Raw genomic sequence first — 14569 nt, 5'->3', positions numbered from 1 at the left:
AGACAGTCCTTCCAGGTGAGGCAACACTTCACCTGTGAGTCGGCTGGGGAGATACACTGTGTCCGGTGCTCCCAATGTGGCCTTTTATATATTGGCGAGACCCGACGCAGACTGGGAGACCACTTTGCTGAACACCTACGCTCTGTCCGCCAGAGAAAGCAGGATCTCCCAGTGGCCACACATTTTAATTCCACATCCCATTCCCATTCTGACATGTCTATCTATGGCCTCCTCTACTGTAAAGATGAAGCCACACTCAGGTTGGAGGAACAACGCTTTATATTCCATCTGGGTAGCCTCCAACCTGATGGCATGAACATCGACTTCTCTAACTTCCGCTAATGCCCCACCTCCCCCTCGTACCCCATCTGTTATTTATTTTTATACACACATTCTTTCTCTCACTCTCCTTTTTCTCCCTCTGTCCCTCTGACTATACCCCTTGCCCATCCTCTGGGTTCCCCCCCCCCCGTCTTTCTTCCTGGACCTCCTGTCCCATGATCCTCTCGTATCCCTTTTGCCAATCACCTGTCCAGCTCTTGGCTCCATCCCTCCCCCTCCTGTCTTCTCCTATCATTTTTGATCTCCCCCTCCCCCTCCCACTTTCAAATCTCTTACTAGCTCTTCCTTCAGTTAGTCCTGACGAAGAGTCTCGGCCTGAAACGTCGACTGTACCTCTTCCTAGAGATGCTGCCTGGCCTGCTGCATTCACCAGCAACTTTGATGTGTATTGTTTAAACCTATCTCACTTCAACTTACAGGAGCTCCTTCACCTCCCAAATCTACTCATTAACAAACCCTTGGGTTAAGTGAACTTGGACACAAGTGTGCTTCCAGCAAAGCACAGAGCTCTCTTCTGAACAAGTTGATTGAAGTTCCTGCCAAAAATCCTTCTCACTTTTTTAAGATTATAACTGGATACGATGAGCTCTAAGTTTTAGTAATTGTGCACCTGCACACTGAAGTCTTTAAACCACATTAAAGTACACATTTAGGATTGAAACGGACATGGTAAGCTTTCAAGTTTCATTGTGTAAGTAATTCACTTGGATTTTAAAAATTATTTCCTCTCCATGAACAGTACCTCACTACTTTTTTAAATTTCTATTTTTGAATGACATATTTAACTATTTACTTCCTGCAATTCATGATTTTTTTCTCTGTTATTCAGAATCAGAATTAATATCACTGGCCTATGTTGTGAAATTTGTTAACTTTGTGGCAGCAGTACAATGCAATATGTGATAAGTATAGAAAAAAGAGAATTACAGTAAGTATATATGTATATTGGTTGAATTAAAATAAGTAGAGCAAAAACAGAAATTAAAAAATAGTGAGGTAGTGTTCATGGGTTCAATGTCCATTTAGAAATCAGATGGCAGAGGGGAAGAAGCTGTTCCTGAATCGCTGAGTGTGTGCCTTCAGGCTTCTGTACCTCCTACCTGATGGTAACAATGAGAAGAGGGCATGTCCTAGGTGGCGGGAGTCCTTACTGATGGTCACCACCTTCCTGAGGCACTACTCATTGTCTTGGATACAATGGAGGCTAATGCCCATGATGGAGCTGACTAATTTTACAACTTTCTGCAGTTTACTTTGATCCTGTGTAGTAGTCCCCCTTCCCCCCACCAGTGGTGATGCAGCCAGTCAGTATGCTCTCTGTAGAAGTTTGAGTGGTTTAGGTGACAAACTAAATCTCCTTAAACTCCTTTTAAAATATAGCTGCTGTGTTTGCCTTCTTTTCAGCATCATCGATATGTTGGGACCAGGTTAGGCCCTCAGAAATATTGACACCCAAGCACTTAGAGTTGCTCACTCTCTCCACTTCTGATCCCTCTATGAGGATTGGTTTGTGTTCCCACATCTTACCCTTTCTGAAGTCCACAATCAGCTCTTTGGTCTTACTAACATTGAATGCAAGGTTGTTGCTACGACAGCACTTGACTAGCTGGAATATCTTACTCCTGTATGCTCTCGTCACCATCTCTGAGATTCTGCCAACAATGGCTATATCATCAGCAAATTTATAGATGACAGCCACACAGTCATGGGTGTGGGGAAGATGTGCCAGAGTTGATCATCAGCAAGATGGAGATGGGAGATATGATTACCAATCCGCACAGATAGTGGTTTCCCGGTTAGGAAGTTGTGGATCCAGTTGCAGAGGGAGGTACAGAGGCCCAGGTTCTGTAGCTTTTCAATCAATGACGGAGGAATGATGGTGTTAAATACTGAGCTATAGTCAATAAACAGCATCCTGGCATAAGTAAAACACACAAGATGCTGGAGAAACTCAGCAGGCCAGGCAGCATCTATGGAAAAGAGTAGTCGACGTTTCAGGCAGAGACCCTTTGGCAGGACTGGAGGAAAAAAAGCTGAGGAGTAGATTTAAAAGGTGGGGGTGGGGAGAGAGAAACGTTGGGTGATAGGTGAAACCTGAAAGGGGAGGGATGAAGTAAAGAGCTGAGAAGTTGATTGGTGAAAGAGATACAGGGCTAGAGAAGGGGGAGTCTGATAGAAGAGGACAGAAGACCATGGAAGAAAGAAAGGGGGAGACAGCACCAGAGGGCAAGGAGATAAGGTGAGAGAGGGAAAAGGGGATGGAGAATGGAGAAGGGGGGGGGGGGGTTACCAGAAATTTGAGAAATCAATGTTCATGCCATCAGGTTAGAGGCAACCCAGATGGAATATAAGGTGTTGTTCCTCCAACCTGAGTGTGGCTTCGTCACAACAGTGGAGGAAGCAATGGATAGACATATTGGAATGAATGAGAATTGGAATTAAAATGGGTGGCCACTGGGAGATCCCACTTTTTCTGGCAAACGGAGCATAGGTGCTCAGTGAAATGGTCTCCCAATCTACATCGGGTCTCACTGACATACAGAAAGCCACATAGTACATGACCCCCAACAGTCTCACAGATGAAGTGTCGCCTCACCTCGATGGACTGTTTGGGGCCCTGAATGGTAGCGAAGGAGGTGGTGTAGGGCCAGGTGTAGCACTTGTTCTGCTTGCAAGGATAAGTGCCAGGAGGGAGATCAGTGGGGAGGGATGAATGGACAAGGGAGTCACATAGGGAGTGATCCCTCCAGAAAGCAGAAAGTGGGGGGAGGAGGGAAAGATGTGCTTGGTGGATGGCGGACATTGCAGAAAATTATGTGCTGGACAAGGAAGCTAGTGGGGGGTAGGTGAGGATAAGAGGAACCCTATCCCTGGTGGGGCGGCAAGAGGATAGGGTGAGAACAAACATGTGAAATGGAAGAGATGCAATTGAGGACGGCGTTGATGCTGGAGGACGGGAAGCCCCTGTCTTTGAAGGAGAACATCTCCTTCATTCTGGGATAAAAAGCCTCATCCTGAGAGCAGATGTGGCAGAGATGGAGAAGGGGATAGTGTTTTTACACTTAACAGGGTGGGAGGAGGTATAGTCCAAGTAGCTGTGAGAGTCTGTGGATTTCTAATAGATACCAGTAGATAACCTGTCTTCAGAGATAGAGACAGAGAGATCAAGAAAGGGGAGGGAGGTGTTGGAAACAGACCAGGTAAATTTGAGAGCAGGGTGGAAGTTGGAGGCAAAATGGATAAAGTCGATGAGTTCAGTATGGGTGCAGGAAGCAACACCAATGCAGTCGTTGATGTAGCGTAAGCAAAGTGTGGGATGGTCACCAGTACAGGCTTAGAGAACATAGATTGTTCCACATAGCCGACAAACAGGCAGGCACAGCTGGGACCCATGCGAGTGCCCATAGCTACACCTTTTGTTTGAAGAAAGTGAGAGGAGCCAAAGGAGAAATTACTTAGAGTGAGGATGTTCCATGAGGCAGAGGAGAGTGGTGGTGGAGGGGAACTGATTGGGTCTGGTATCCAGAAAGAAATGGAAAGCTTTGAGGCCTTCCTGGTGGGGGATGGAGGTGTACAGGGACTGGACATTCATAGTAAAAATAAGATGAGGGCCAGGGAACCTGAAATCCTTGAAAAGATCCAGAGCATGGTAAGTGTGAAGATCCTGACATAGGTATTTGTATTGTCCAGGTGATCCAAGGCCACGTGGAGAGCCACTGAGATCACGTCCGCCATAGACCTATCGTGGAACAGGCAAATTGCAGTTGGTTCAGGCCCTTGTTGAGGCAGGAGTTGATTCTATCCATGACTCGCCTCTCAAAGCACTTCATCACTGTAGATGTCAGTGCCACTGGACAATAGTCATTAAGGCAGTTTACAATGCTCTTTTTGGGCACTGGCATAATTGTTGCCCTTTGGAGCAGGTGGGAATTTCCGACCATAGCAGTGAGAGATTGAAAATGTCTTTGAGTACTCCTGCCAGCTGGTTGCCACAAGTTTTCAGAACTTTACCAGGTACTCCATCAGGGCCTGCCACCTTGCAAAGGTTGACCCTCCTGAAAGACAGCCTGACGTCAGCCTCTGAGACAGAGATCACAGGGTATATTATGTATTGCATTGTACAGCTGCTGCAAGGACAACAAACTTCACGACATTTGCTGGTGATATTAAACCTGATTCTGATTCATCTCACACTTTCAGGTGCCAATGTTGTGAAGCAGGATTTCATCAGTCTTCTTTGGGAGAGGTGCCAATCTCTCAAGTGGCTCTGTTCTGCTTGGCTAACAATAAGAAACCTACATGAAAAGCTGCAGTGAGATTCAACACCTTTTACTCCGTAAAGCAATATATTAAACAAATCACAATCTGGGCCAAGTTAAAGTCCACATTATTTTTTAGCCTTTTTCTCTGGCTGTCAAGGTACTAGATCTGAAGGACAGGTACTAGCAGCTGCAATTGCTTTAAATCCTGACCCATATTTCAGCCCAATTACACATCTGGAGCACATCTGTAACTCTCTTCTGTAACTGGCAGGAAATAACCACAAAATAACAAGGCTCCGCATTTTTAAAAATTAAGTCACAAGAGATAAATGAATTGAGGAATAGGAAAGATATGGCCCAGGGCATAGAGCTCGTGTGGTGATCCATCCAACAGTCAGTACCTTCCAACACTCGTGTGATGCACAAAACAACAGTGAGTTTAACCAAGCAAATCTCCTTTCAGGAACTTCTGATTCAGATAAAGTATATATTGATCTGTGAGATCAAGGTACAGCTAGCTAGCCCAGCTGGCTTTCTGGTTTTAAACCCAGTCATCTGTCCACATAAGCAAGGGTGATTAAAACAGAGACTGTATCTGCGATTATAATGGGAACAAAAAGAAAGTGAGTTCTCCTTTCAACAAGAGTTGTTTCTCCATGACCCAGGCATTGCATTGTGCTTTTTTTGGAAATGTGGTTTATTTGGAAATCAAGTTTGCAATGACAAAACTCATTGTAACTTGAGTCCCAAGAATTTTTCCATGCAAAATGACGGCCTGATAATGAAAACTCAAATTTCCCATCACAGAGAGAGTTGGATTTAGATTACATTGTAGGAAGCACAGAATTCCTCAGAAGATCCTACAAACAGTAATGAGACAAGAACCAGACAATCTGCTCTTGTGCTTTAAGTTGTGTACCTCCATCTTTCTGAATTGCATCAGCATTTGGACATGAAGTTCCAATGAATAACCATGCCGTTTGTAATTAATTTTCTGTTTCAATCAGATGTTGGAGCTCCAGGAGTATTTTCCTGATGATACGAAGGTAGCAATGCAACAGACATAACTAGCAAATATCACCATATTACCAGACCACAGAAGGTAAAGCATTGAGACTTTTTTTTCTCCAGACAGCATTTTCTGAAAGAGCATCAAGTTGCAGGGCATGGCTGGGACAAAAAGATCTCCAGTGACATTATTTATTGGATTAATTCCACCCCGTCTAGTCCAGTAAGAATTTGGAATGGTTCAATGAGATCACCTGTCATTTTTCTAAACTCCAGAGTATAGGTCCAGTTTGCATAGCCTGTTCTCTCATGAATGACAACAGCCCTTTATCCCAGGTTGACCTAGTTATGTTAACTCTCTGTCAGCCAATCGTCAACATGCCCAGATGGAAGATAAGATGTCGTTCGTCAAGCTTGCATTGGCCCTTACTGCAACAATGTAGAAGGCCACAGACCAACAGGTCGGAGTGGAAGTGAGATGGGGAAGTAAAATGACAGCAATGGGAAGCTCAGGGTTACCCCTGCAGAACGCAAAATAATCTGCACTTTACTTTTCTTTTGCAGTGTAAAGAAAATTACATTGTACTCTGAATTAGAAATACAAATGAACCATGCTTCACTGGGAAAGACAACATCCCTGGATGGTGGGAAGACAAGTGTTGCAATGCCTACAAATGCATGGATGTGCTATAATTGGGATGGTTGGTGGGACCATAGAGTTGCAAACCTTTTTCCATTATTGTGCGTTCTAATTGTTTAATAGTCTCTCATGTGGCAACTTATTGAAGGCCTTCTCAAAATCCAAATGTACAGAAACTAATCCTCCCGATCCATTCTGCTAGCAGTCTTGGCTTGGGTTCAAGGTGGGAAGGTTACATAATATCTGACACTTTCATTCCTTCCTACTTTAGTTCTTCTATTGTTTAAACTATTTGGATTGGAATCTTATGGTTTGTCTAACTTCCCTACTTGTCCCTCAAGCTTCAGACTTGTAACACCAGTTGAGATGGATTTTCTCAATTGTTACATGAATGTGATGTAGAAAGATGACATCTCTTAACTCAGGAAATCAGTCCTGTTTTATCATCTCTTTTCTCTCACACATTTGAGTAACATCACTATTTATAGTAGGTGTCCTTCCTTGGGTGCTATTTCCTGTTCTGACCATAAATTCTCAAGGGGTGGAGACTTAGCCTCACTGTTGCACAACTCTTAGCAGGCTTGTGAATCCCAGGCATTATCTGGTTCTGGATCAATTGGTCCAAGGCTTATTCTAAAGCCTTCGATTTGGAATGAGGTTTTCTTTTGAGGCTGTATCATCAGAATGTTGGGAAAATCATTTTAGCCCTTGGGAGCTTTGAAGTCTCTTCATTGTACAAAAGATAACTCTCTCACCAGTCTATTCCCTTTTCTCCCATGGGTGATAACTTCATTCTGGGGTCATCACATTCCGGATTTTCGAGATCTGTTGCCAACCAAAGATTCTTTGATGTCTGATGGAAAGGTCATTAACTTGAAACATTAACTTTGGTTCTCTCTTCACAGATGCTGCCTAATCTGCTGAGTATCTCCAAATTTATTTTGGATTTCCAGCATCTGAAAGTTTTGACTTTTAATGAATATTCCTTAAGATTCAATAGTTGCATGAATATTTGTTAAGGTCTTCAAACATACTTGTAAGTGATACTGTGCAGGAAGGCAGTGCAAACAAATATGATCAAGCTTCAGTTGTATGGTAACAACACAGGAGAAGGCCATGGCTGTTCCCAGAGGCACCCCACCAGACTCATTCCCCAGTACTCTACCATTTACCTTTCTTCACACATGTCTATCAACTCTGCTTTTGTTCCTTTGCCATTAACCTTCATTAAGGGATTATTATAGCAGCCAATTAACCTATCAGCATGTCTTCGGAGTGTGGGAGAAAAATGGAGACTAGGGGGAAATCAACACATTGAAGGGTCGATTCACTCAACTAGAAATATTGCTGTCACCATAAAGCAGAAACTGAAAATTCACCGTTAGAAAACTAACTGATGCAAGATCAGCAGATAAAGAGGTCTCAGACTTGAGAGGTTAACTCTGTTTCCCTCTCCTCAGGTGCTACCTGAGCTGCTGAGTGTTTGCAGCATTTCCAGGTTTTATTTCAGCAGGATGAAGTACTTGCGGTTCTAAACTGGTAATACTTTCCAAAGCACATGAGAAGCTAACAATGCATAAAATACAACTTTTAACCATTTCCCCTCTCTGCTAAGGAACGACTGGCACTCTGAGCAGCATAGTTTTCAGCAAAGGTGTGCAGAAAGAATCCTTTGGAATGAGGTTGGAGAAACAGCACGTTGCAGAGAGCCATCAGGATGTTTGACAATTTAAAGGATCAGCTGGCTCCTTTTCCCTTGCTTACGACCATCATGGAGACTCACAATTTGAATTTCAATACTGAGTTCTCAGTGCAGAGATTTATTATTTCTGGATGTTCCTGAGAAATTGCACTTTCAGATCTTCCTATTTCTCATTTACACCTTTGCTTCTTCAGCAGGGAAAACAGCACAGCTTTGAAAGTGAGATTTATGTGGGGAGGAAATGGTGCCAATTTCCTTCTGAAGCACATCTAATGCTTGGGCCCATAGATGTTGGAGGAAGATGAAAATAATCAGAATGGAAAGGCATGGATTGGGCCAAATTATTGCTCTGGGCATTATGTTCTTTGTTGATGCACGCACCTTAATAAGAGTTGTATTCCCTTATAAAGAAATAATTTGTATTTATATAGCATTCCAAGAAGTTTCAAATGCCTTACAGATAATGCAGTTCTTTTATAAGTGTGGTTACTGATGAAGTGTTTAAAATTGGCTGTCCATTCCTTACACCCAAGGGCTCATAATCAGCAAGGTGATGATGATCAGATAATCTGTTCAGCGATGTTGGTTAAATGAAAATTAACAAGCATTCAGAAGACAATGCCACTCTATGAAACATCACCATGAAATTATCTACTACGCAGAGAATCTGTACTCATCCAAAGAGGTACTTTAACCACACTGCTAAATTCTACATTAAGTTTGCACAGTGTGAAAGTACTATATTACCGCATTTTCTGACCAATTTTGAATCCAGAATCCAACAGTATTAAATGCAGACTCCTTTACTTTGCTATTCTTGAGTAAATGTGTGGGAAAAATCAATATCAGAGACCAATACTTCCATGTTTTATCAGCTCCAAAGTCCAGATACGTTGATCAAGTTTGTAGGAAGTTCCAAGTTCCCAGTTCAGATATGACAGGTCAGAAATGGAAAAGCATTCCCTTTACTCAAGATACATTTTAGAAAAAAAAAATTAAAGGGCTTTAATAATGTATAGGTAAAATATCTTTTAAAACACAGAACTTACAGTATATAACATACAGACAGATTCAGATATAAATGGTTATCGAAGGTTGGCAAAAAAAAAGAGAGCAGTTTAGTTGTCATTGGTAGTAGTGACTATCTGGAGAACCTCAGGGTTTGCAGGAGGAGTCTGTAAATGGGAAAGAGGGCTAGGCCCTTCCAAGTCATGGCAAGATAGTACTCCACCTGGTGGAATGAACAAACTTAACATAAAACGCTTTCAGTAAATACAAGTGTTGGGCTCCCATCCAAACAGTGCTTCCGTTTCCGTCCCAGCTGAGTATTAATTTCCCAGTCACTTCATTATTTCATCTCGTTTCATACACTAGAACTCAGCAAACTCTTTAGAATATTTCTCTGTGAAAGATATACGGAGAGACTCCTCGTCGTAGTCATCGAAGTTGCTGGTGTCCCCTGGGCCTTTCATCTTGGGTTTAAAGGGAGGCTCCTCCTGAAGAAAGCAGAAACTGATTAACTGAAACTCTGTACACTTCCCCAGAAATATAGAAACCTATCTACTGAAACCCTCAGATGTATTACAGTGCGCCCAGGCAATGCACAGCAACTGCCACTCATTAAATGTCCTAGGTAATTAATGAGTACGAGTCAGCCCCCTGACATGCCACACACAATCAGCTCCAACATTCTGACAAATACAACAGGATTAATAACTTAAGCATACCTATCTGCCATGATTTGAACCTCACAATCCAAAGAGATGACAGGGCACACAATCTTCACTAATTTTAACAATTAATGCTCAGGGGATGCAGGTATTATCTTTTGCCCCTTGGTAATACTGAAGCACATTTACATCTTATTCATATATCTTGAGCAGAACGGTACCCAACAAAACACTAGTCCTAAGCAACACACATAAAATGCTGGAGGAGATTAACAGGCCAGGCAGCATCTATGGAAAAGTGTAAGCAGTTGTCATTTTGCCCGAGACCCTTCATCGGGACTGGAAAGATAAAGGAGAAGTTAGAGCAAGAAGGTGGGGGGAGGGGAGGAAGAAGTACAAGGTGATAGGTGAAACCGCAGAGGGGGAGGTGCTGAAGTAAAGAGCGGGGAAGTTGATTGGTAAAAGAGATAAAGGGCTGGAGAGGGGGGAGTCTGACAGGACAGAATGGAAAGCCAAGGAGGAAGGAGGAGGGGGAGGTGATGGGTGGGTAATGAGATAAGGTGAGAGAGGGAAACAGGAATGGGGAATGGTAAGGGGGGGTGGGCGGGTCAATTAACAAAAAAGTTCAAGAAGTCGATGTTCATATCATCAGGTTGGAGGCTACCCTGACGGAATACAATGTTGCTCCTCCAGCCTGAGTGTGGCCTCATCTTGGCAGTAGAGGAAGCCTTGGATTGACATGTCAGAATGAAAATGAGAAGTAGAATTGAAATGTGTGGCTGCTGCGAGATCCTGCTTTTTCTATGGATGTAGATGCTCGGCGAAATGGTCTCCAATCTACATCGGGTCTCACTGATATAGAAGAGGCCACAGCGGGTGCACTGCATACAACAGATGACCCTAGTCATTCAGTCACAAAGCACAAGAGTAACTCTGGATGCCTGAATATTAAATTCAGCGTGAAATTCAACACAGCAGTGAGACTGGATTCTACATTGAAAGAAACTTGTACTATTTTGGGGAAGCCAATGGATGGTGCAATTTGAACTTGGTAAATGAGCTTGTATATGTGGGAGAACCTGCAGATTCTCTTCCAAAAAAAAAGTCCCTAATTGTCTTGGAAACTCTTAAACGTGGAAGTAGATGAATAAGATACCAAACTAGAAGATAATATTGAAGGTGATCTGCATAAATACAGAGAAAGAAGGTGGAAACCACAAAAAGTAGCAAAGTTATATCGAAGCGAAACAAGATGCACGAGGAATACTTATCCATGTGTATATGTGCAAGAGGCCATCTATGTGAGTGCGCATGTGCCCATCAGTGGGTGTCAAAGTCAAAGTACACTTATTATCAAAGTATATATACTTTAAACAACTTCAGATTCGCCTTTTGACAGGCAGCTACAAAACAAAGAAACCCAATAGAAGCCATTAAAACAAAAGAAGATGTCAAACACCCAATGCGGAGAAAAAAAAAGAAAAAACGTGCAAAGAATATATGTGTGTGTGTGTGTGTCTTTGTCCTGTGTTTGTGTGTGGGTGCATATGTGTCAGTATGTGTCTGTCCATGCCTGAGTGTGCTTGTGTGTGTCTCTCTGGATGAATCTGAACGTACAAAGGAAGTGAGGGAAGTTTGTATTTTCCGCTGGCATACACCAACCACCCTGTATGTAGTAAATGGCAGCAGAAGGTACTGTTGCTGGACACCGCATTATCTGGTGAAATAGATCTTGACTGGTTAGTCACAGTACCGTTCTTCTGTAGATGGCGATCCAGTCTGTGTTGCTGAACCACTTGTGGTTTTTTATGTCGTTGACACCATTTCGGAGATTACCAAACCGTTTGGTCAGGTCCACCTGCAGCAGGTTCCGGAGCAGATCCTTTAAGTCTACACTGAAATGTGATGGAAACCGCACCTGAGGAGAAAGATAGTTTTGGTATAGAGGCTCCAATGAGAGGAGAAGCAATGAACCTTCTCACTTAGCACTTTCTCGTTCACAAATTAAATGGATAACAAATTTAATGGAAGTTACTGTCATGTTAATTCTTTGAGAGGGACCAGTTAGTGACACTCACCCACTCTTTCCATAGAACATTGAAAGTTTCCCCTCATAAATACCTATCCAATTTCCTTTTGAAAGCTACTAAATTTGCTTCCACCATTTTTTTCAGGGGTTCATTACAGTTCAATTAGTCATTCAGATAACTAAGCAATGCACTAAAGCGTAAATTCTCAAATAAATTAAGGCAAATGGGATTTATAGTGACAGGATTTGAGTATAGGGTCAGGGATGCTTGTTGCACTTTGTGAGACCATTCCTTGAGTGCTGTGTATGGTGTTGGGTCTCTTTTTCTGAGGAAGGATGCATTCACTACAGAGGAAATTTGGCAGGGGTGCGATGAAGAGAGATTGGGTCATTATTCTTATATTTCTAGAGGTCAGAAGAATGAGAGGAAATCTCATTGAAACCTACAAAATTCAAAAAGACAAGACATCAGATGGAGGAAGAACATTTCTGATGTTGGGGAGACAAGGGGCACAGGACACACTCCAAGGAAGAGGGGCAATTACTTCAGGTCAAAATGTGGAGAAAGTTCTCCTAGAGAATGGTGAACCTGTGGAATTTTCTGTCACAGAAAATAGCTGAAGCTAAATTGTTATATATATTCAAGGTGTTAGATATTGTTCAATGAGCTAGAGATTAAGGAATAATGGAGAGAGCAGGAACAGAAGGCTGAATCAAAATGATCAACCACCATCATACTGAAAGGAGGAGAATTCTTGAATCGCTGAACGGCCTAGTCTTGCTATGTTTCTAGATCCTGTTGCCCTACCATATCACCAAATCATAAGGTTTCCTCACGGCCCGGTAGCACTTGCTTTGCGGCCCAGTACCGGTCCGCGGCCCGGTGGTTGGGGATCACTGCCCTACCTGAGCAACAACACAGCAATGATGGAAGCAATAATGTGAAAGCTCACCAGATTGCTTCCGTGGATAGCAGGTTGGTTATACATGGACAGATTAAGCGGACTGGGCCTGGATTTCCCAAGTTTAGGAAAATGAGAGGTGGTATCATGGAAGAAAATCCTCAAGTTTCACTGGTAGATACAGAGTTGAAAGTTAACTGGCTAGGTGTCTACCTCCATGACACCATCTGAAAGTAAGGGATGTCATGCAGGACACAGATGAGGAAACATTTCTTTACTCTGAGGTAGAGGAATTCCCCACTCAACAGGCTTAGTTGCTGGGCATATTGACAAGAGAGATAATTAATTTGTGAGATATTCAGGGAATTAAAACTTGTGAGGTTAGCACAGATCAGTCATGACCACGTTCTTACCACATTCAATGTGCTTGACTTTTAAATGCCTTTGAACAGCACTCAGTGCAGGGTCAGTTAGGAATGTGCAATGAATGCTGGCCCTGCCAATGGCACCCAGCACTCAGAAACAACCTTTATTGTGAAACTGAATATCACCAACTTCCTTCTCTGCACATAGTCTGTAATTAGGGCCAGACTGCTGTTATCAAAGACTCCAGCTAAGTCCTATCAGAAACAGTGTGACATTCTTCAGTGCCCAGTGTCCAGTCTAGCATGGGGCAGCTGACTGAGTTGCTGCCTCACAGCTCCAGAGACCCAGGGTCAATCCTGACCTCCGGCACTGTGTGTGGAGTTTGTACGTTTTCTCTGTGAGCGTGTAGCTTTTCCCTAAATTCCTCCGACATCCCAATAGCGTGCTGTAATTGTCCCTTGTGAAGTGATTGACAGAGAAGATTTCAGAGAAATAAATGGAAGGCATCTAACCTTTTCTCTCTGGTCCACCGTCTTCCCAACTAGGTGACAGCTCTGATTCTCTCAGCCACTTAAATAGTTTCCAATCCGATGGTCCCATCAGCTCATCTTTACCATGAAGGGACAATCCCTCCACACCTCCATCTCCATGTGGATGGTCTAAGAGGCCTCTGGTTTTTCCTCAAACAAAGACCCTTCTAGACAGTGGTTGCCTACTTAAGGAAAGAGAATTCCCACAGGCTCAAGTCTACCTGAAGCTTTTGTTGAACTATACAAAATAGTCTTTTTTCCTCAGGTCTTTTTCCATTATATTATTGACTATACTAACGTTGCTTTCTATGCTCATATAGAACTTTATGATTTCATTGCTTTTGCTGCCAATTTCCACCCTATTCTAACCTATGTGGAAAATGTCTATTGGAGTGACTGAGTCCCTGTTGCTTGCCACTGTAATTCTCCATCCAGCTTTCTCTTTGACCTATCTGTCTATGACCTTCTCCATTGTTATAACGTAACCTTGAGTCAGCATGTCATATTCCATCCAAGCACAGTGCAGCCTCATAGACCCAATAATGAAGCCTGCAACTTCAGACTACTTACATTCCCTGTCTGCATGGGATCTAGCCATTTCTGCTATTATTGCCCATCGTTAACACTGGGTCAGTTTTTCTCTTTCCAACTTATTAGAATCATCCCTGCATTTCGCACCTTTCTCTGTTCTACTTTCTGCATTTTCTCTCTAATTACTCTCACTTCACAGTCTTTATTCCCTTAATGTTTCTCTTTTTAACTGCCCCCCATTAACCCACAGACCAGATCACCTCTCCAATTTAGCCCTGCGGTTGGCATGGACACGATGGTCAAAACTAGTTTGTGTGCTGCATTACTCCTGGCCTCACTCTTTGTGTTATCCACCAACCCTACATGCCCACCTTCTCTGCAACTTTAAACTGGCTTTCTCTTTATTCTAGTCTGCCAAAGAAAGGTAAATCTGACAAGTTAACTCTGTTTCTATCTGCACAGATGCTGAGTGACTTGTTGGGAGTTTCAAGTATTCTCCGCTTTTATTTCCGATTTCCAACATCTACTGTTTCTTATCTGTAACGCTGGAGATTGCGCTGGTGGTTTGGCAATGTCATTGGAGGAAC

General features: G+C 42.9%; 1 protein-coding gene across 4 annotated transcripts in view; it reads right to left on the bottom strand.

Moving 5' to 3' along the window:
- Nucleotides 1-7946: 7946 nt before the first annotated feature.
- LOC134339491 (cAMP-dependent protein kinase catalytic subunit alpha-like) overlaps nucleotides 7947-14569 on the bottom strand; it is a 219536-nt gene continuing 212913 nt past the window's right edge. For all 4 annotated transcript variants that reach the window (XM_063036047.1, XM_063036049.1, XM_063036046.1 and 1 more), the window contains exons 9-10: nucleotides 11378-11542; nucleotides 7947-9450 (exon numbers count right to left, since the gene is read on the bottom strand). In XM_063036047.1, the coding sequence (XP_062892117.1) occupies nucleotides 9325-9450; nucleotides 11378-11542 (291 nt within the window). In that variant the 3' untranslated portion in view covers nucleotides 7947-9324. The remainder of the gene's footprint in view (nucleotides 9451-11377; nucleotides 11543-14569) is intronic.

The sequence above is a fragment of the Mobula hypostoma genome, chromosome 29 (genome assembly GCF_963921235.1).
Source record: "Mobula hypostoma chromosome 29, sMobHyp1.1, whole genome shotgun sequence".
NCBI lineage: Eukaryota > Metazoa > Chordata > Chondrichthyes > Myliobatiformes > Myliobatidae > Mobula > Mobula hypostoma.
The sequence above is the reverse complement of the archived record's forward strand: the minus strand, read 5'-3'. Positions and strand labels throughout refer to the sequence as shown.